Raw genomic sequence first — 20,636 nt, 5'->3', positions numbered from 1 at the left:
ACGGAACTTTTGTTCTATGAGCAGAGTTTTTTAGACGGTGTTTCATCACCTAGGTAATTTATATCGAAGATGCTTTGTGAGTTATTTGCATGAAACAGCACACACACACATTGTTGTGTACGCCTTGTTACAAGAGCTTTGGCACGATGACACGACGTTGAACTTGGATATTACATGTAGCTACAAGTGAGCTGAGATTTTATACACAGGGTTATTTTCATAAAAAACCTGCCTAACTATACAGAAGTTTAATCGTATGTGTATCTTAACAGGTATCCTTATAACTGGTGTTTCACGCATTTGTAAAATTATCTTTAAAAGCTGTGACTTGGTACCTGTTCGTGTGTTTACTCCATAAAAATACCTTCGAATATTATTGGTATGTAAGTAGAAGTCTCACGTTTTTACTACTTTCCGAGAGTTTTGTGAGGAAAAGAAGAGTGCAATATTATTTTTTCTGTGACGTGGCGTGTTATATGAAAACCATATATAGTCGTACATTATTACTCGCTTCTCACATAGACCACTTTATCATTACCGTAGAATAGTTAGTTCTTCCTGTAATTACAAATCGTGCATTATTCGCGGGCCATGAGCAGAAAAGTAGAGTTATACTGAGAAAAGCTTCGTGCAAACATGTTTAAGTGAGTTCGTCCATTTGGGTTTCCGAGCGACCGTTGGGTCTGTCAAACTATTAAACAATGTGGGCATTATGCTATATGCAAATTTTTTAACAATCATTGTTGCATCAAAGTGACAAAAATAATTACAATGTTAAGACAAGCACAGTTAGTAAGTGTATTTTGTAGTTTTTGCTATAAATAAACGTTTAAAATCATTTGACTCTGCAGAATGCGCTCGACCGTAAAGCTTTTTTTTTACTTAAGATTTTTCGCCGAAGGCATTGTCGCATTTAACATTATTTTGCTATTGGAACAGCTCTGTCTGTTGCAAGACGCTACATGGAGTTACTATAATTATAATCTCGCGTTTTAAAGTTGCTTAATATATGTAACTGAACAAGTATTGAACATAACCAAACGAAAATCTGCTGTAAAATTTTCACCGGTTGCAATGAAGATATGAGGTGAAAAACTAGTCAGACTTCAGACCACCCGGTTACGTTTTTTTCAAACAATACTTGAGTATCTTTAACAAATAGTCACAATGCATTAAAATATAGAAAATGACAAAATTTTAAAGTGTTAATTTTTCACGTTCATTATCTGCTCTTATTTTTTGCCATTTCAACGCTATCCTGTCAAAATTGTTATGTTATAAAAGCTTTTTAAGTAGATTAACAGGTTCCACTAATCCTCTCCATAATACTAGCTCTTGGAGTGAACATAAGTTATGAATTTTTCACGTCGTTTTTGGACAAGCTGTTACAGACAGACAAGGGACATCGCTCCGCTAATGTAATTTAATCAATTCCCGAAATTTTACATCGACGGGAAACTAATTTCGGTTGGGAATTTTATTGTGTTTACTTAAAGAGTAATTGGACAAAACATCCAGCTAAGTCCAAGATGTTTAATTGATTTCTACCTCCACAAAGCCAAAACGAAATTGGCTAGAATCTTAATATTTATATATATAAGTTTTACGAAATCATCGGATATAACTCCTTCTTTTAACTGCTTTTTTGAATGCATGAAGAAAGAGAAAGATTCAACGCTTTGTAGCAAATTCTTTGTCAAACAATTCGACCCGCAACTTAAACAAATTTTTCTACTTAGCATAAACATGTTACGTATGCCACGATTTTGGGACATGCAACCGCTGTCTGATATTGGTGTGATTGCCGTCTCGAATATTCCAGCCGGTAGCAAGATTGGTCCTTCCCACGAAATCCCAAATATTTTGATGAAGGCAAAGGAAGAAAGAAAGATGTCTTATGCTTTGAAGGTAAAGTTCTATAATAAACTTATACTCATTTTAATGGCTTAGTTGCACCTAGACACAGAACTACTAAAAACGCAATAGTAATCTTTCACCGTCTCTACCTTTATTTAAGGTGGGTGTGTATCGCCTTCGTCAAGCTTAATCCCAATTGCATAATCTTTCGACTAATCTTTCACATCATATTTCACAGCCCATTACTTCATTTTATTCAGTCTGTTCTTCTTAAACGAAACTATTTCCAATCAACAAGTTCCAGCCACGCATTTAACTTTCTACCATCCTTTCCAAATAAACTCTATCCTTTTCTTTCTTAACTGTTTTCTTATCACAGACTATTCCAACCATCTCATTTGTAAGACAATCTTGGAGTCATGGATGGATTCATTGTGTCCATTTCATACAATCTCATCAATTTTCAAATCTTCTCTCCAATTGTCATCTCTCCATTTCACTTCATCTTCTGTTAACTTCGAGCTCTTTTTCAACGATCTCTATTTCCAACATAGCACTCTCATTCCAGGCTTACCCAATTTCTTCACTGCTGGCACACGCCACTAGCCACTCAATGATGAATAAGTTGCTGGGAATCAACTGACAGAAAATCATCAATTGCACCTTCTGTTACGATTCTTATAAACGTACCAATATACTCGAAATGAACTGAAGTACAAGGAAACATCCAGTGCTTCTAGACCTGCTTATTCAGGCTCTGATGGTTTAAGTGCTCAAAGAAAATGAGCATACCTGTACGCGTATATTATGTCGTTCCATGGATGAAAGTTTAAAAATTGGCAAAGCTTGGAGGATCACAGCACATTTACATATCTCAAAACCTTTCTTAAATATATTCTATTTTACTTGTAAGTTAAAAATCTTACAGGTTAATATTGATACGACTGATTGCATTACAAGGCATATACATAATGGCCGCATATTTAACACTCGTAGTCAATGAACCGAGTTTTCTTTTCTTGTCTGCGACGAACGCCTTAAGGCACAGTATTCATTAGCAATAGACAAAGATATGATTGAGGGAGATGTACAAAGGTTAGTCTCCTTTGTGAACGAAAGATTTTGAAGGTTTTAAACTAAAAACAAGCTAAGATAGAGTTCCAACCACCCGTAGTTTGCAAGCTAATACCTGTCTTTTCGCGGTCTCAGTCAACTTGTGGCTCCTTGATGTTAACATAGCTCTATAACGTATCTGTTTTCATTCGCAACTGGTAGTGCTTATGACAAGTTCAATGTCAGCTAGTTTTAAGCAATTTTCCACCGAAATAACTTGTCTGACAACCACCAAAACGCGAAGAGAGATTCCGTGGATATATTACAATCAAACCAGAAGTGATTGTAAGGATATATTTCGTCCAAACACATGGTATATGGCAGCAATTCACAGTAAATTTGAGCGACCAACACCAGCTTCGCTTATGGAATATACCTGTAACTGCGAAACGCTAGAAAACCCTAACGACACAACTTCTTTACAACTGGAAAGCGTCGATTATAATATGATGGGAAACATAAGTAAAGATAGTAATATTTCTCGCACGAATATGGTACATGGTCAGCCATTCTTTGGCGTTTTTCAACCAAGACCAGGGTACCCATACAGACGAAATGTTTCGAAGATTTTTGTTCAAGCGAATACTGAACGCCCTGAATGAAATCAGATTATTATGGAGAGAAGTAAAGCACCGTATTCAACGAGCATTCTTGTGTTTTTGAGATAAACTAATGGTAATTATATATCGACTGGCATCAGTGGCATGGCTGTCTTTTCGATGAGCACCAGCAAAGTGTGTTTCCACCTGCATGTTCGAATTATAAGACGGCGTGTTTGTTATATACATATACGCATTTTTCAACTGCGCGCGTCCAAATGAGGGTTGGTTGATGGTTAAGAAGAATTAGTTGAACACGGTTCTTTTGTGTGGAAGTTTTTCTTACCAACATGAAAAAGGCCATACATAATAATATATGGTCTGTTGCTTGAGCTTGATGGTGTGGAATAATGGTGCTTCTCAAAGTATATCCAAGTATTATGGAAAGTTATAACCTTTTAGAGCGGATATATAAAAATGGGATTAACTATAGTAATGGACATGATGTCGCTTTGACTGGGTAAGAAACATCTAGAATACTTTCCAGGGCAAGAAAACTAGTATTCCGCCTCCAAATTGAACAAACTGATGACCAACAATGAACATACATCTTACATAGCATCTAACTAACAGTTCGCTTGAATTTGGAGGACAAAACGATATCGAAGATTTCCATAAATGCCTTCAAATGCATCAAAGATAACTCTCTATTTCTCATCATATATAGGTAAGCTGGAAGAATGGTAAAGTCCGCTGTGGTGATTCTGACTACATTTGGTGGGTGAGATTCATGAACTACGCTCGGAATGAAGAGGAGACTAACGTTGAGATATACCGTGATGCCGGAGTGTTTTATTGTCAAATTGTAAGAGATATTATGAAAGGACAAGAATTGTTGGTCTGGTTTGAGGAGAAGCTTGCTCAGGAACTGGGTTTGGCCAAGTGTGAAAAATTGGAAGAGGGTAAGTTCATGTAGTTATTCCTCTTTTTGAAATTCTTTAACGTTGCCATGAATGACGACAGTTCCTTTGGAAGAATTGTCCATTGCATATCAACCCAATATTCCAATCTTCATCAATACCAACTATACTGTTAGCTAAATTCGGGGCCATTTCACTACGCCGGAGGTGGAGCGCGCGTTTTCTGCAAACAGCCTGGATCCAAGTTGATGCCATTAACTGAACCCAGTCCTTCTGAGATGCGAGCCAAAACAATATGACGTAAGCCAGAACCTAGTGTATCTCTTCGGGTTTACATATTAAAATCTGGTTCGTACATCGTACACTTAGTTTAAGCTGAGCAAGTTTACATGCGATACATTTTAGGGCATTACAACTAAAAAATAGTAAATTCAGACCTTTTAAAATGGATAAAACACCACACGTGCATATATATAGTAACGGATGTCACAGGTATGCTCCATGTGACAGGAAAATGTGAAATTCATTGATGAAAATTTACATAATATGAACCTTATATAAAACACAATATCATTTCTAAAAGATTAACAAGTGGAATAAAATGAGATTAACATAAGAAATGATACAGATACAATTCGATTTGCAAGAGAGAAGGCTCTCTTCTCAGGCAGGGACAAAGTGCTGATACATGAAATTGAATATACAAAGTATATTTAGATGAAATGTCATGAAATATCTCTAAAAAGTCGGAAGGGACTTAAAGTAATAACTTTACTTGACATTGTTTACAATTAACTGTTACTTAAAATAACGAGTTTCGGTCTGACAAAGCACCACGACAGCAGGTTATTTAGCAACACATTAATAAATTATGACATTCTAAGCGCGTTTTCACCGCAAAACACGGATAAAATTCACGCAAGTAGTTTAATTTCACTTCATGAACGCGACACGATGTGAAATTTCATTTATTTTGAAAAATATAAATGGTAATAAAACAGGCCACGTTCTGTTATAATAATATATTCTCGAGAATTGAAAATATTATTTGTAATGCCTTCTTTTAATCAAAACACGCACACCTTGAATGAATTCAAGGTGAATTGTGATTGACTATATATACACTATAAAAATTATGTTTCTTTGTGATAGAAATACTTCTATTTCTTTATCATTACAAGCAAATGATTACACCTTAAGGGGGACCCAGACGGACTTGAAGATTATTACATTACATCAACTGTTTATTTCCATATGCAAAACATTTTCCAAGACCATTCTCAACTTCAAACTATATGATTATCTATAATTATGATTTCTAATTGACAATTTCATCAAGGAGGGTGGTACAGGTCTCTGGATTCGTGCCTACCAGGCTGTTACAATTCCGATCACAAGAGGTCTGGGGATACATTTACAGAACAGACACATACATTTCGTGTAGTATAATTAAAACTATATTGGCCCAGCGCGGTTGAGAATACCCTAAGCGTCCTAACACATTCCGATAGCCCTTCCTTCAGAAACCTTTGTAAATCGGTTGGCCTTTTCCGCGTCGTAATAAACATGCCATTCAATAAAACCTAAACAAAACGAAGCTCAGAACAGCTGTAGAGTTCTGGACTGAACTCGCGTGTGTAAGAACCTCGTGGTTAAAGCACGCGCCTTTGTTTCACTCATTGTCCACGGGTAATTGTTAGCTCTTGATAAAACAATCTGACAATTTGTATGTTGGCCGTCTGTCAAGTAAAATCGCAGCTGTTGTAAGAGAATCCTTTAATCTCCAACTTTTGATGTTAACATGCTAATTTTTAAACGGATTCTGTCGAAATTTTTTTTATTTATCGTTGGAACAGTTTCTACGAGTTCACGAACTCAAATTGCAACTTTTACTGAAAAGGCTGTCTTTTTAAGTCATTTTAATTCCTGCTGTTTTGAAACAATGGAGTGGTCCATAAAAATGCTAATTTTGTGTTCATCAACGCAAGACGGCCTGGATTAAAGGCCGTTCATCAAAACAAAGATTCGCATGCCAACAGATAGTAATTTTCTACACACCACCCAACAATTTACTGTGTCCTAAATTAGCTTCTAATTGCATTTAGAATGGAAAGTATAGATACATTTGTAGCAGATTTAGAGAGTTAATGCATCGTAAGAACGCTTATTTTATTATTGTCAGTGGGTACATGTGTTATAAATAAGAAATGACCTGAGCTCAAATCTAATGTATGCGATTCGTTCATAAATAAGAACAAAGCCGATACGTTTATTCGAATGTACCACGTGCGTGCTGGCAATGGTGAATACTTGATAGTGATTGGTTCGTTCTAAATGCCTATACGTATCATTAACTCCACTCAATCCACCTGTTATCTCATTCTTTGCAGGTGAGCAAGGCTATCGTTGTTTCCAGTGTTCACAACTGTTTCGCTATAGCCATTCTTTTCGAGTACATATCTCATTGACATGCGGAAATTATAAGCTTGCATACAATACCAGTATAAAAGCTATTCTTCCACAACAAAACAGAAGTAGTCTTCCACAGGCAGCAAGTATCACCAGCACACAGCCGGAACGAAACAAGCAGCGGACGAAAATGACGATGTATTTAACGCCTGGGATGGATAACCCTAACATCTCTGCCTCCAAGAATGAAGAATCTCTACCAGAACTGCGAGATCCACATATTGCAAGACAAGTCGAGAATCCTGATGTCTTTAGTGAGGTCGAGGGTCCTAACTCCTCCACATCGCTAACGAATTTGGACAAGATGCACTCGAATGGTTCGGGCTTCAACGGTTTCGCTAACGGTCTGAACTCCTTAAGTCCTATAAACGGAATGATGAACGGTTTCGGAACCCCGATGGGTCACTTTCCTTTCCTACCAAACCTTACCAACGATCCTTTTGCGAAATTCAACTTGAATTCGACTTTGAATAACGACAGTCTTAGTCCGCAGAAGACTTCGCCACAACAACCATTTCTATCCAACCATATCGAGACGAATCATCCAAGCTTGCAGGCCCCAGAACTTCAGAAATGCGACAATGACAACGAAATACCGTCGGAGCCTCCAAGCCTAACACCGCTCGTTCCTTCAAGTTTCGGCTCCTTCTCAAACGAGGGTTTCAACGTGAAAAGCGATCTTCATCGTTCGGGGAGTCTTCCTTCACCGGGATTTCAGAATCAATTCGGGGGCAATCTAAATGGATTGAAAACTTTGGATCCCCTCGCGACTCCAACTTCGACCACCGACATAAATCGTCTGAATCTTGGCGATTTTAATAACTTAAATTACAAACTCTCTCCTGATGGCAATGGGTTTCCCCCGCATCAAATGGACATGTTTAACTCATCTGTTTTTCTTCCTCCACGCACTCAAGTCCAAACCACACAACCGATGCCCTACTACAAACCACCATATCCTGGCTTTCAAAGCATGTCCCCATACAGTAACCAACCAACAGTAAACTCGATGTTATTTAACGAACAAAATATGAGCATAGGCAATCGTTTTGGTGCCCCCAGCTCACAAGTTCTTCCAGAATTAACAAACATGGGTCCGAGCGGCTCCTTAGGCCACGATCAGTTTAGCAATGTCATTAAACAATCATCGAAAAACGGACAAAATGAAGATGTCTTGAACGAGTTGAACTCGAAGAAAGTGAACAATAAAGGCTATCTTTGTGAACTTTGCGGGAAGATATATACTCGAAAGTATGGATTGAAGATACACATGAGAATTCATACTGGTTATAAGCCACTTAAGTGCAAGTACTGTCAAAAAAGATTTGGAGACCCGAGCAATATGGCGAAGCACATTCGCCTTCATGCCGTTGGGGACACACCGTACAAATGCCAGTATTGTGGTAAAGTACTCGTAAGAAGAAGAGATTTAGATAGACATATCAAATCCAGACATCCGAATGGACGATAAGGAGAAACTACAGGGTGATTTCGGAAACCTGAGTGCCGGTGCAGTTCGCTGTGTTATTAATATGACATTGGTAAAAGCTCTATAAAATAGAGACACATCTATATATTGGAAGATTTGAAAGTATATGTGTACATTTATATCTAAAATTAAAGGTATTATATAGTAAAAGATTTGTTAAAAATACATATATTGAAAAAAAACTCGAAAAGCTGTTTTCTTTGATGGGAATTACACTTAAAACGACCTAGGTGGGGTATGCAAATTTCGCTACGCCGAGGTAAATACGACTCTCGTTTGCTATTTTTGCGTTCGCAAAAAAGGCATAGGAAGCCTGGCTGTTTGGATTCGTGGTTTCCATTACATTGCTTTGTCATCGCCGGTTCCTAGACAAAGCTAATTAACGCAGCGCTGGTTTCATTTTATATACTCCAGATATAATTTGCCCGCATTCAATATCTGTCACTCATCATAATTAGGTCCCATTTCATTGTTTATATAATTAAGCTCTTGACAACGCCATTTGACGTTTTTAATATACTCGAACTTTATGATTCAATTTCAAATGAGATATAAAGTTTAGCATATGGTTCAATACACCTCGAGTAACAACAATGCCATCGTATATGGCACATTGTATATTCTAGTACGTTTGAGGATATTTATAGACATTTTATAGATTTTAAAACTTGACTTGTTTTACAATATTTTCATTTTTCATAAAGTTGTTTTAGCCTCGGAATTTAAAGGAGACACAATTGCGTACATAAAAATTAAAAAGCTCGCATAAAGTTTTAAAAGAAGTATTAAAAAATTCTTTGTTTCTCTTTCTTTGTTACGTGATGAACCTCATTATTTATTAATAACAGTTAAAAACATATTGTTATTCTTTTCATTTTGCATTTCAAATGAAGGAAATTAAAGCACTATCGTGTATATATAAAATTATGTAAATACATGTGAGTGTTGACACGGAAAAAAGGATCTATAGTTACTTGTATGCGTTGTAGACCACATGCTGTTAGAGATTTTGCTTGATCTAAGTTACGAAGGGACTATGCAAATATCTGTCACACAACATTAAGAAAGCGTGTAATTTATATAAAGAGTACATAAATCAATCAGATTTCAACAGCAGGGCTTATTTCCTCGATTTAAAATATTTCAAACGTGACCTTATATATATAAAATGGCGCTAAAAGCCTACTTCAACACTGTATTTGTGTCACTTCTTAAGCATAACTACTTCACACGCAAATATGACCGATTTTAATCTACCTATAGTATTACTATTATAGCATTAATTTGATTTAATAAATCTTATTTTTAAATATCACTATATCAGTCCACTTTTTCCTGTGAGGTAAAATAGCTAGATTTAAGCACAGCAGCGAAGCATATTGCTAACATAAAATGATATTAATTATATTATTCCCTGCATAAACCACGTTATCTTCCCTAATTCTATGACAACAAGCATAATATACTTGTCAGTTGTCCCAAATAAGAGCGCAAATCATGAAAATCCACGCGGTCAATTCTAATGACCAAAATCTCGTGGAAGCACAAAAGCGCAGAGTTTTCACGATGGCTGTTCATAGTTACTGGCAATTGCCAGACATTTGCGGTCGTATTCCTTAGTTTCCAGTGTTTTTAACATAAAATGCGCAACATCAGCACGCGGAATACGCATTAAAGTACCAACGTTACACTGACCTTCATCCACCTGATAATTACCGTTTCCTTCAGCTAAGAAGAAAAACAAACAAAAATAAATCTCTGACAATGCAATTCCTTCTCGATTTTCATCTGGAAATAGTTTGAATAAAGCAAATACAATGTGTAAATACCGACCTAACGAAAGTCCAGGTGGTTTAACAATGGTGTAATTGATTTCGTTTGGTTTTGTATCTTGTAAGAACTCCTCCATCATGGCCATGTCTCGTAAGTTTGCTCCGATAATAAATGGTTTTAAAAACCATTCAATAAACCAAGGATTGTTTGGACCAGGTTGTGTACACCATGATGTTACCGCTATGATACGACGCACTTTATGCCTATACGTAAATTCAAGAAGACACTCCCACTGATCTGATATTATACACTGGATAAAGTAAGGGTCGGTTGTTCGAAAGTTGGATAACGCTATCCACCGGATAGTGGGTTTTTAATCGCTCTAAAATTGCCCGTTGTTTGGCATAACCTTGTTTAAACCTTAGTATTCTTAAATTGGGGACCTTTTAATATCTCTCAGCTCCAAATCAGTAATTTCATTGACTTTTGTTAGGTTTTAACTCAACATTAAGTCGTGTGTTGATAGTGACACAGGTAAAGGCCGTGTTTCACTATGCAACTTTCCTTGCAACTTGCATTGCAATTCTACCCCTGAGGCATCTAAAGTTGTAAAATACGAATATTTCTCACGATCTGCTAACGTTTTCTTAGCATTTCGAACGCTCTTTACTAATTATCATCCCTCAGAATTATAATTGCATTGAAAGTTGCAGGAAAAAATGCATAGTGTAACAGCGACGTAAGTCAAATGCTTTAACCTTTTCATTGCTTCGACGATATTTGCGATGGATTCAGAGTACAATGATGTAAAAGCGAAAGGACCTTTAGTGCCTTTTGATCCCAAACAAGACAAGACCGCATCTTTTCCAGCCAATGCTGACTCAAAACTACTAAGGTCACAAATATCACCTTGGAGAACCTCGAGGTTATCATGTCTAAAAGAAAAGAAACATTTGTCAGTAAAAAACTTTTATAGCGCTTTTGAAGACCTGCCAACCTGAGTGTAGTCTAAACACCTTAGCTTACCTCTTGGTGACGGAAGCTTGAAAGCCCGGGGCAAGACAGAACTTTAGCTTTCTTCTTAATGGAGACAATTTGATGTTCAACGACTTGCTATTATTTTAGGAGGGATTTAGAGGATAAATTACCCCCTTCGCTTCTTCTATGGTGGTCTTCGAACTGGAAAAATTGGGCATGCTCAGTAAATTCGGCTGTTTTCGTAACGTAGGTCCCGGAATTCCTGCTTGACACCAAACCAGGTGTTCTCGTAATCTCGTTTGCGGAAGATAATACGGAAGAAAGAGAATTTAAAACTCTCGAAAAACGCGTTAATCGTGCGCATGCAGTAATTCACGTCTTCCACAAGAAGGATCCTGCGCGCTATCTGTGAAAATCTGTAACAACGTCTGTGAAGATATTTGATATGCGTAAACATTTTGCGCAACATTCCTCTGGATAACTGTACTGAAAACGTACGCAATTTTGAACGGCAAAAGCACCCATATTACTTGTGATCTAACATTTACAAAGCATGATAAATGATGTCAAAAACGACTTGCAAGAAACGTCAAAAGGTTAAAAACGGGTAAACACATACATGTATATGGTCAAATGTACTCGAGTGGTTATTACCTAATTTCCATATTCTCTGGTGTTCTGGCAATAACAGTGACGATATGACTGAGCTCCAATGCTTGTTTTACGACTTCTTGTCCAGTTGGGCCTGTCCCACCGAATACCAACAATTTCATTATTATATTTTGTTTTTAAACCCACGGGTTTTTCGTTGAATAAAATCTTTTCTGCGCCGTCTTCAGCGAGGTAGTGAATAAGTGAATGGTTTTATATAATCTGATGGTTTGACTGCTGTTTGTCGCGCTTAAAATCTCATTGACGGATATCAAAACACACGTCATAGCTTTCTCAGCTGGGCAGTACTTGAAAACGTGCACTCCTCAATGTGTCAATGACCTTTGTCATATTGTAATCATACAATATAATATGCAGTTTGACTGTTTTGCCGGAGATGCTATGTAAAAAATAAACACTCTACCTACAGCAGTAGCACTTAAAAGGCAATGTCAAGGAATACAGAACAAAACCTGTATCGTTTCCTTTCAGAAATTTTACACAGAAATTTCACGTGAAAATGCTCATGAAAATATTTGGTTTCCGAGTTTAAAGCCCCCACTTCAGCTTCAAATACGGAAGAGCATTAATCACAATTGACGTATTTAGTTCGTATAAGCCATATTATTCATAGAGGATGAAAAAAACAATGATGGTGCATGCGTAGCGTATAATCTTAGGGCTGCCATGTGTAAACTGAAAATTCGTCATCTGTGCAGGTTAAGTTTGTGTTGTCTATTTAAATTCTGTATTTGGCTTGATATATTAGAAGAGATTTTCGCTTTGACTCATAGACTTGCAATTGCCATTGCTTTTCTGTCATATTTGTCCGTTTCCAATGCCACAAGCATAAAATGGGCTACATCAGCCCGTGGTATACTAGCCGAAGTACCAGTATTACACTGACCTTCTTCTATCTTGTAATTACCATTACCTGTGGCTGAGAAATAAAGACAAGTGATTATTGCTCAGCTCAGTTACCAATTTTAAGTGACTTTTGCCACAATCAGGGTTGTGTATTTCTGAGTTAACTAGGATTTACCTATGCAAAGTGTAGTTAAATAGTTTTATACAACCGGCCCCTGGTGTGGTAATTTTTCAAGTGTTGCTTACCATATGTTAATTGAGGAGGTCTCACAATTGTGTAGTTCATTTCAGTTGGATCTGTGCTCTCTAAAAAGTCTTCCATCACAGCAATATCCTTCAGTATTCCACCTAGGAGAAATGGTCTCAATATCCACTCAAAGAACCATGGACTTTCAGGACCTTTCTTTGTACACCAGGATGATAACACAACAAAGCGTGATACAGAGTGTCTAAGGCAAATATATTTGATTAAAATAATTAATTTAGTGGTGAACCAACTGATGACATTCCAGTTACCAGGAGCATACATTGCCTGAAGAGAGATGTACTTCTTCAAAGGCTTACCTTTTCATGGCTTCAAAAATCACCTTCATCGTATCAGAATACAGTGTTGTAGTGGCAAATGGACCAATTGATGTTGATCCAAGACATGACATTACTGCATCTTTTCCAGAAAGTTCTGCCTCAAATGTTTCAATGTCATATGCATCTCCTTTCACAATTTTCAAGTTTTCATGTCTATCAAATGGAAAATATACTGCTCAGTTTATTACTGTCAATAGAGTCTCCTCTCCCTTTGAAAACCAGTGTTCAGCATGACACATGGGCCCAGTCAAACCATGGTGGGTCCAGGTTAATGCAGAATAAAGAACCTGCCTTGGTTCTAAATTTAAAATATCTGTCAGTCTGTAGCTGTCTGATCAAATACATACACTTCAGCAAACACCCACCTTAACTTGAAATTCTCAGGAGTTCTAATAATAGCAGTGATGTTATGTCCAAGTTCTAAACCTTGCTTCACAACCTCCGTTCCTGTAGCACCAGTGGCCCCGAAAACAACCAGTTGATGTTGTTTAAAAGCTTTTTCGTCTGTTTTGACTTCTGATTTTTCCGCCATTCCCAGTGGTCTGTACCAGTCGGTACCTTTAACTCAATTTATAGGCCTATTACGTAATACAGGATATGCCAAACATCGCTACATAAAAATACCAAAGAGACCAAAAATCCACGCATATGTAAATTCTATTCCAATAAAAATATATTATTGATAATAACTAGTGATTTAGTGGTAATGACTAGTGGTAATAACTCATGGTACGACCTACTAAAGGTGTCACTGGGTCATAATGAGTTAATTAATCCTATGGCCTGAAGCCCAGGGGGGGGGATGTGTGGAGTCGACTGATCTATGTACACACGTCATTGCCTCGTTGCTATGACATCGTTGAATGCTTTAGGTTGTCACGTTCGACCAAAAGTTCGCCAAAGCGTCGTTGAAGCTCTCGTTCACGTTCCGATTGCCTTTCAACGTCTTCTTCCAGAGCCTACAGATTTACAACATGAATTTATCATTTTGCAATTCAAATGCTATCAAGAATTGTTGCAGCTACATGAACTACAGCAAAAAACAGACGAGCATCGTCATCCAATCAACGAACCTGTAAACGCTTTGGAATTGATTGCGTCTCCTGATTTTTCAGTTCTTCAAAGGTTCGTTTCTCGACGTAAGCTTGCTCAACTTGCTCATGAATATCTGATAATTGCTTGACTAATCCAACAGCGCGTGACTGAAAAATATATAGAAGATTGGGGCCGGTTTAACGAAAGCTGGATAGTGCTATCCACGGGATAGTGATCTATTCTTTCCCTCCGTACAACCTTTATTAAAGCTTGCTATTTCTAAATCCAGTCCTCGTACAAGTGATACAACCTGGTTCAGTAGCTACTGTAGTAACTCACAAAGTGGGAATGTATATACAGGATCACTGTTGGAATTAAAAGAGTTTATTTAAGTTAACCTGATATCCTCCTAACAGAACTTTCAACTTCTTTTCAATTCTTGAAGCCTTTTTAGCATCTTGAGCCATTTGACCGCGATTGAGCTTTTGGTAAAGAAAAATATTTTCTAGTATATCATGACTCACAATGAACAGGTACATATCATAGTCACAAATCGCCAACCTCAAGACGTTTTTCCAGGGATTCCAATCTGTCTTTTTTGCTAGCCAATGCAGCTCTTGTATATCGCTTTTGCGACGGTAAAAACATGACCTGAAATGATGAAAGTTATCGCAATATTAAGTGACACCAATCGTTCACAATTAAAGCTAAGCAAGTTTTGATGAGTACTTAAAATTTAACCACCTTTGACAACCGTCCTCGTATCTTTGTTTAAGGGTAAAACGGAGCTAACCTGTGCATAGCATTCATCCCATACTTTTGAATAAGACTCTATGGGAAGGTCACCATGGCCAATCCTTTGTTTAACAAAATCCATTTCTTTCGCCAGCATTTTCTTAGCATCTGTCATTTCTTCTTCAGTGAATTTCTCGTGTTGGTCTCGCTCCAGAGCTGCCTGATTTGCAGCGATCACGGCCTGGACAGCGTTGCGTGTTTTCTTCTGTTTCAGAAGTTCAACCTGACTGCTGGTTGGATGATTTACAATATCGTTACGTAGCATAATGATCATCTCTCTCTTGATCAACTCTTCCGCCTAATGGAACAGTTAAAAACGTTGATACAACACAACTGTACTAGCCAATTCAAAGGACAATAAATATAAGTTCTAAAGGCAATAAATATCAGTTCCAAAGATAACAATTATCAGTTCTAAAGGCAATAAATATCTGTTCCAAAGGCAATAAATATCAGTTCTAAAGACAACAATTATCAGTTCTAAAGGCAATAAATATCAGTTCTAAAAGCAACAATTATCAGTTCTAAAGGCAATAGTGTGTACCTTCTGCAGTGCTGTTAAAGGTGGCTCTATATTTGCAGGACGTAGAATGGTTGTGTTGACATCTGATGGACGTGGCAAGTCGCGTTGAACAGCTTGTGACCATAATTTACGTTCTTTCTCCTCTGCATATTATATACAAACGTTAGCGAAGGAATGAACTAGTTTTGCATGAGTATACTGCATGGGAAAGGATTATAAATGATTTGGAAACCATTTTCACCTTCTAAAACTTTGAGTGCATAAGCTCTGGCATCAACGTCAGAAGCATCTTCGACGAAACCTTCGTCCATGGATTTCTCTTGTTCCTCTGGCGCAGCCTAAAACGTTTGCAACCAAAGTAATAACTACGCCAGATTACTCCTACTCCTGTTGGAATTCAGTCACATTGGTTTCTACCCTTCCCAGAGACATAGCAAGGGTGGCAATGGGGACAGAGGGCAATGGAAGGAGGCGATAATGGGGAGAGAGGGCAATGGGGAGAAGGGGGCAATGGAGAGAGGGGGGCAGGTCGTCACCGTCGGGATCTAGAGCTGGCAGGAACTACGTATATTACCTCAGGAACAACAATCTCAAAATCATTTGATGGAACAGGAAGATTGGAAAGGCTTTCTTTAAGTCGTGATCTTTGTTCTTCCTAATGGAGAAAGCAAGAACTCGTGAGGCTTTGAGGTTCAGTTTGACACATATAACGAACAGAAATGTTGTTGAACTAACTTGTTGTTGTCTTGCCATATGTGCAGACTCGTATTCATCGACCAATGCATCCTCTCGATTAATGCTTAGTTTGTCCCTAACCGACCCTCGTCCTGGCGTCATTGTCCCTTTAGGTCCTGGTGTTCCACTCAAACGTGGTGTGAGACCTTGTCCATCCGCCTGTGGCGTTCTGAATGGTGTTCCAAGCATCATGTTGGGTGTTTTCACATCAGCTCTCTTGGGTGTAACACCCTCGAAACTGGACTCCAGAAGAGGTGTGTTCATTCCTCCTTTTAGTGGAGTGTCCACTTGGTTAAGAGCTAAGATATTTTGAGCTTCCTTTAGGTAGAAGAAGAGCAATTTGTGTGAATGCATTCAATAATAGATAGTGAAATACAGGCATTTGTTTGGTATATATGTACCTGAAGGACTGTGTCTTGTGATGCTGGAGTTCTGGGTGTTCTTAGTTGATTGAGGTTCCCCGGGGTGATAGAATATTCGGCAAGCAGAGCATCAGATGCTGTGCTTCCATCTTCCACACTGGCTCGAGCAGTCTCGCTTGCAAACCCCATTTTAACTACCTGCAAGATTGTGCAAGGAACAATGGTGCATGTTTTACATGGGATTTCCAATGGTAGAGTAATATTTGGATTGATTTGTTTAATTGTGAGCAGAATAAATAAACTAATCTATTTATGACCATAATGAATGTTTATCACCCTAAATGAATAACAGTAAAAATTCAAACAAATATTTTCCTGGCAAACTATTTATCTGCTAGTGAAGAAACCACTGTGTTTGGTTTAAAAAACTCAGATAAGGTATTTTTTTGGACACCAACTTTCACACTCATTACCTCTTCCAGTTCAGCATCAGAAACTTGAGGTTTAGGAAGAACAAGTTTACTTCTCTTTTTAATGTGATCTGGATTATTTAACCTGAGAAAAAACAAGAAGAGAAAAGCAGTTAGAAATTTGTGACAACCAGGCTATAATCAGAAATGATGAAAAGGACAGGGACAACTTGAAACAACTTAATATCTCTGCTTTTATTTCACCTTCAAATTTATGTTGAAACTAGATTTCTTATAAATAAACAGAAAAATTTGACTAATTTCATAAAGAAGATATATTCAATTGAATACTGCAGAATGGACTTCTATTCTGACAACCCTTCTTTGTTTAAAAATAGGTAATTAAGGTGTAGAACACAAACATATATATATATGAATATGTCTCACTCTTCTGGCTAGCGACATTACTGTTGATCAATCTACCCCGTACTTACTTGTTGATCTGCATAACAGCTCCTGGCAAATCACTTTCTTTTCTTTTCTTTAGTTTTTCCTTGTCCTTCCGTCGTTCCTCAGCTTCTTTCTGATCTCTCATTTTCCCATCCAAGTTATCCTGTCTCAATTTCTTAAAGTCGGGTTCAATTGGAGCAATATTTTCCTCAGCCGTATCATAAAAGCCTAGTAAAATGTATTCATACAAATTCTATTACAAGGTGACGTCATTTCTAAGCATTTCTGCTAAGCAAGCTATTGAACAGAGCAAATATGTATCAAATGAGAATGAAACTAAAGAACTTTGCTTTACTCCTTACCAGGAGCAGGTTTCTTTTCAAATGGTATTTCAGCATTATAATCCACACCACGTCTCTTCTTTCTATGTTTCTTAATTCTAAAAGCATAGACAGCGTACATTGAACAGCACTGCAAAGATTACAATACCTACAAAGACACAGGTCAAACCATATGATACCCCATTTGTTCATGAATCAGCATCTCACACTTACTCAATGCCGGCAGCTCTTAATTCTCTACGTTTCTGTAATGCTGCTAATCTTCTAGCTTCCTCAAGCTGTTTTTCTCTGGCTTTCCTTTTTGCTTTCTTGCCCTGTGTGTTGGCTAAACGAGCTCTGGCTTCTGATAACATTTCAAGTTCTATATGTTGGAGAAAAAGAAAAGGCATATCCACTTATGACCATTTGAACCAGATCTATAAATTGTCTCATCATGATAAACAACACTGACCATCCTCATCCATATCAATAGGATCAGGTCTGGCTGGTTTGGTTTCGGGATTTGGATCAATCTCGCCAGGTCTCAGTTTCCGTGGATCATCCCCAGTTTCCTCGCCTTCCTTAGCTTGAGCCTGATCGAGAAGATACTCATATCTCTCAAGGCATTGTGATGCTGTACGACCAATAAGTGGCGCAATCGTTCTCCATTGTGTTGGCATCAGTTTAGCAAGATGCAGAAGTTTCTCATCCTCCTCACGACTCCATTCAGTCTGAACAAATAAAGTAAAATTACATCAGAAACTACATGTATATACATTTTACCTTCTTTCATCAAACTGCAGAGTCAAGTGAAGACTTACCTTTTTAATACTAGGATCCAACCACTCATACCTAAAATTATAACAACAGTGGTATTACTAGATTATAATAAACTGCTGTCATAAACTGCACATGGCATGCTTGTGAGATGTCCTTACCATCTTGCCTTGCACTGTTTAGCTGACTTTCTGTGAAGCAAGGAAGCAATTCGTGACCACTGATTCAAGCCATATTTCATTACAGCTGCTTTGAGAATTTCATCCTAACATTCAACAACGGGAAACATCACCAAATATACAGATTATGAAAAAATTAATACACGTTAAACAGCACATAAACTTTTCTGAGCGGTTAACCATTCTGGTAGTGTAAATAACTGTAATGCCAAGTAACGAAATACTATTATTTCTGTTCACAAACCTCTGTGTTTCTCCAAACACCTCCTTTAATAAGTATTCTTGGCATTGTAGATCAATTCCACGGCAAAACACAAATAAAATCTGCACAATTTGTCGAGATTTGGCAGAAAACCTTTTGAAATTTTGTAGCATGTAAATTTCAATATGGCTACGAAAACTAATCTCTTCCTTTACTAATCACCCGATTCGTATTTTTTCGCATTGAAGTTTAATCCTTAATCTGACTGGATAATCTTCTTAGATTAATCAGGGATTAACCACAGAGATTAACCCAGTGAAGTTTCTACAGTTTTACTAATCCGATAAATATATTACACTGTATACCTTTATGAGCAATCCTGCAATCTCAGAGCCAATATCTATTCTTCTTGAAACACAAAACTACATTGTTATCAATAAACCTTATGATTTATGTATTAATGGTGAAAAAGAGCTACAGACGCATGGTAAAACTGTTGCCAGTATATTGGGTGATCAAAGACCGGACCTTGTTGATAACCATGTTTGTTCTGGCTTTCGTTTTCCGCACCAGTTGGACTATGCCACAAGTGGAGCATTGTGCATTACATTGAATAAAAAGACAACTGGAGAAGTGGTACGACTGTTTAAGGAAAGAAAAGTGGAAAAAGAGTACTTGGCTTTGGTAAGAGTGTGTATTTTGAACAATGGTCCTATCTTAACATTCAACATATGAGCAATTCAAAGTCTGATACACTAATATCATTAGAGATGCATGTGGGGCAGGCTAAGTCTGTCTGCAATAATAACCCAGACTTCAACCAGAATGATTTGAAACAATTATCTGTACATTATAAGGTGCGTGGTCATGTCTCAGAAGATGAACAAGTTATCAAGTCTATGATTGGAAAGGACTCAAGTGATGTCACAGGATTTGCTATGACATCAGACGAAATGAAATACACACATCCCAAGGTATACCATACTCTTTAGGATCACCTTTAGAAGGAAAAGAGAAACATTTTTATAAATATATAACTTATTATTGTCCTCAGGTGCAAGTTGATCTTGCCTAATGCCACCATAATTCCTCCATTCCCACAAGGTGTAGCATCTGTTGTTTTTTATCCTCTCTAGTCAGCAGAAACAAGAATTAAAGTTCTTAACAGAGGATATTACAAAAGTCAGCCCATCTCAAAACTTGCAGTTCATCCAATTACAGGGCGTCGACATCAGATCAGGGTGCACTGCCTGAATATTGGCCATCCAATTTTAGGAGATTATACGTATTCAGGAAAGTTGGATAGTAAGCCATATCGGATGATGTTACATTCCTGGAAACTTATGATACCTTTAGAGCACGAGGCAGTAGACATCACAACATTGGATCCATTTGGTTGTCTGATTGAGAGTAAACACAGGATATAGTAAGGTTGTGCCATGTCAATGACTGATTTGAATACAGAAATAAAGACAATTTTACGTCCAGACTTTCTCATAAGTGAAAATGACTTGTTTACAAAATTACGTCTAAATGGAAATCAGGCTTCAGGATCTAAAAACAAACCTCAATCACTAGTTCTTTATTCTTTTATTGTTTTCCCTATA

General features: G+C 37.5%; 4 protein-coding genes across 4 annotated transcripts; 2 read left to right on the top strand and 2 right to left on the bottom strand.

The window, feature by feature from the left end:
* The first annotated feature begins 301 nt into the window (after window positions 1-301).
* On the top strand, window positions 302-8,532 carry LOC114537896 (early growth response protein 1-like). Its single transcript, XM_028559012.1, has 4 exons — window positions 302-379; window positions 1,740-1,908; window positions 4,237-4,471; window positions 6,820-8,532. The coding sequence occupies exons 2-4, from the start codon at window positions 1,747-1,749 to the stop codon at window positions 8,367-8,369; spliced, it is 1,947 nt and encodes a 648-aa protein (XP_028414813.1). The 5' UTR covers window positions 302-379; window positions 1,740-1,746; the 3' UTR covers window positions 8,370-8,532.
* Window positions 8,533-8,609: 77 nt separating this feature from the next.
* On the bottom strand, window positions 8,610-13,842 carry LOC114533069. Its single transcript, XM_028554656.1, has 8 exons — window positions 13,607-13,842; window positions 13,221-13,394; window positions 12,903-13,105; window positions 12,581-12,729; window positions 11,793-11,926; window positions 10,919-11,095; window positions 10,221-10,423; window positions 8,610-10,115 (listed from the first exon to the last, which is right to left on the bottom strand). Exons 1-8 carry the CDS (start codon window positions 13,771-13,773, stop codon window positions 9,949-9,951), a joined length of 1,374 nt encoding a protein of 457 aa, XP_028410457.1. The 5' UTR covers window positions 13,774-13,842; the 3' UTR covers window positions 8,610-9,948.
* Window positions 13,843-13,922: 80 nt separating this feature from the next.
* LOC114537886 (cell division cycle 5-related protein-like) lies at window positions 13,923-19,227 on the bottom strand. The gene is made up of 18 exons (XM_028559001.1): window positions 19,072-19,227; window positions 18,810-18,913; window positions 18,693-18,723; window positions 18,344-18,602; window positions 18,106-18,253; window positions 17,914-17,990; window positions 17,596-17,779; window positions 17,165-17,246; window positions 16,731-16,889; window positions 16,330-16,647; window positions 16,169-16,249; window positions 15,836-15,932; window positions 15,616-15,737; window positions 15,070-15,369; window positions 14,838-14,927; window positions 14,675-14,758; window positions 14,315-14,443; window positions 13,923-14,200 (listed from the first exon to the last, which is right to left on the bottom strand). The coding sequence occupies exons 1-18, from the start codon at window positions 19,114-19,116 to the stop codon at window positions 14,090-14,092; spliced, it is 2,421 nt and encodes an 806-aa protein (XP_028414802.1). The 5' UTR covers window positions 19,117-19,227; the 3' UTR covers window positions 13,923-14,089.
* Window positions 19,228-19,333: 106 nt separating this feature from the next.
* On the top strand, window positions 19,334-20,616 carry LOC114537985 (RNA pseudouridylate synthase domain-containing protein 1-like). The gene is made up of 3 exons (XM_028559099.1): window positions 19,334-19,713; window positions 19,887-20,003; window positions 20,166-20,616. Exons 1-3 carry the CDS (start codon window positions 19,399-19,401, stop codon window positions 20,454-20,456), a joined length of 723 nt encoding a protein of 240 aa, XP_028414900.1. The 5' UTR covers window positions 19,334-19,398; the 3' UTR covers window positions 20,457-20,616.
* The last annotated feature ends 20 nt before the right edge of the window (window positions 20,617-20,636 follow it).

Source organism: Dendronephthya gigantea, unplaced genomic scaffold, assembly GCF_004324835.1.
Source record: "Dendronephthya gigantea isolate DGI-Jeju-01 unplaced genomic scaffold, DenGig_1.0 000002F, whole genome shotgun sequence".
Classification (NCBI taxonomy): domain Eukaryota; kingdom Metazoa; phylum Cnidaria; class Anthozoa; order Malacalcyonacea; family Nephtheidae; genus Dendronephthya; species Dendronephthya gigantea.
This window is presented reverse-complemented; position numbering and strand designations above follow the sequence as displayed.

Bases quoted from the DNA above. Each gene is read 5' to 3' on its own strand.
- LOC114537896 (XM_028559012.1), top strand. From the start codon at position 1,747: ATGTTACGTATGCCACGATTTTGGGACATGCAACCGCTGTCTGATATT. The intron at 1,909-4,236 runs GTAAAGTTCTAT...CATCATATATAG, and splicing joins AGATGTCTTATGCTTTGAAG to GTAAGCTGGAAGAATGGTAA. The intron at 4,472-6,819 runs GTAAGTTCATGT...CATTCTTTGCAG, and splicing joins GTGTGAAAAATTGGAAGAGG to GTGAGCAAGGCTATCGTTGT.
- LOC114533069 (XM_028554656.1), bottom strand. From the start codon at position 13,773: ATGGCGGAAAAATCAGAAGTCAAAACAGACGAAAAAGCTTTTAAACAA. The intron at 10,424-10,918 runs GTTAAAGCATTT...ATTTACGTATAG, and splicing joins ATCGTCGAAGCAATGAAAAG to GCATAAAGTGCGTCGTATCA. The intron at 10,116-10,220 runs GTCGGTATTTAC...TTTTCTTCTTAG, and splicing joins ACCACCTGGACTTTCGTTAG to CTGAAGGAAACGGTAATTAT.
- LOC114537886 (XM_028559001.1), bottom strand. From the start codon at position 19,116: ATGCCAAGAATACTTATTAAAGGAGGTGTTTGGAGAAACACAGAG. The intron at 18,724-18,809 runs GTAAGGACATCT...TTATAATTTTAG, and splicing joins AAACAGTGCAAGGCAAGATG to GTATGAGTGGTTGGATCCTA. The intron at 14,759-14,837 runs GTTGGCGATTTG...CTTTACCAAAAG, and splicing joins CCCTGGAAAAACGTCTTGAG to CTCAATCGCGGTCAAATGGC.
- LOC114537985 (XM_028559099.1), top strand. From the start codon at position 19,399: ATGAGCAATCCTGCAATCTCAGAGCCAATATCTATTCTTCTTGAAACA. The intron at 19,714-19,886 runs GTAAGAGTGTGT...GTACATTATAAG, and splicing joins AAAAAGAGTACTTGGCTTTG to GTGCGTGGTCATGTCTCAGA. The intron at 20,004-20,165 runs GTATACCATACT...TATCCTCTCTAG, and splicing joins TGAAATACACACATCCCAAG to TCAGCAGAAACAAGAATTAA.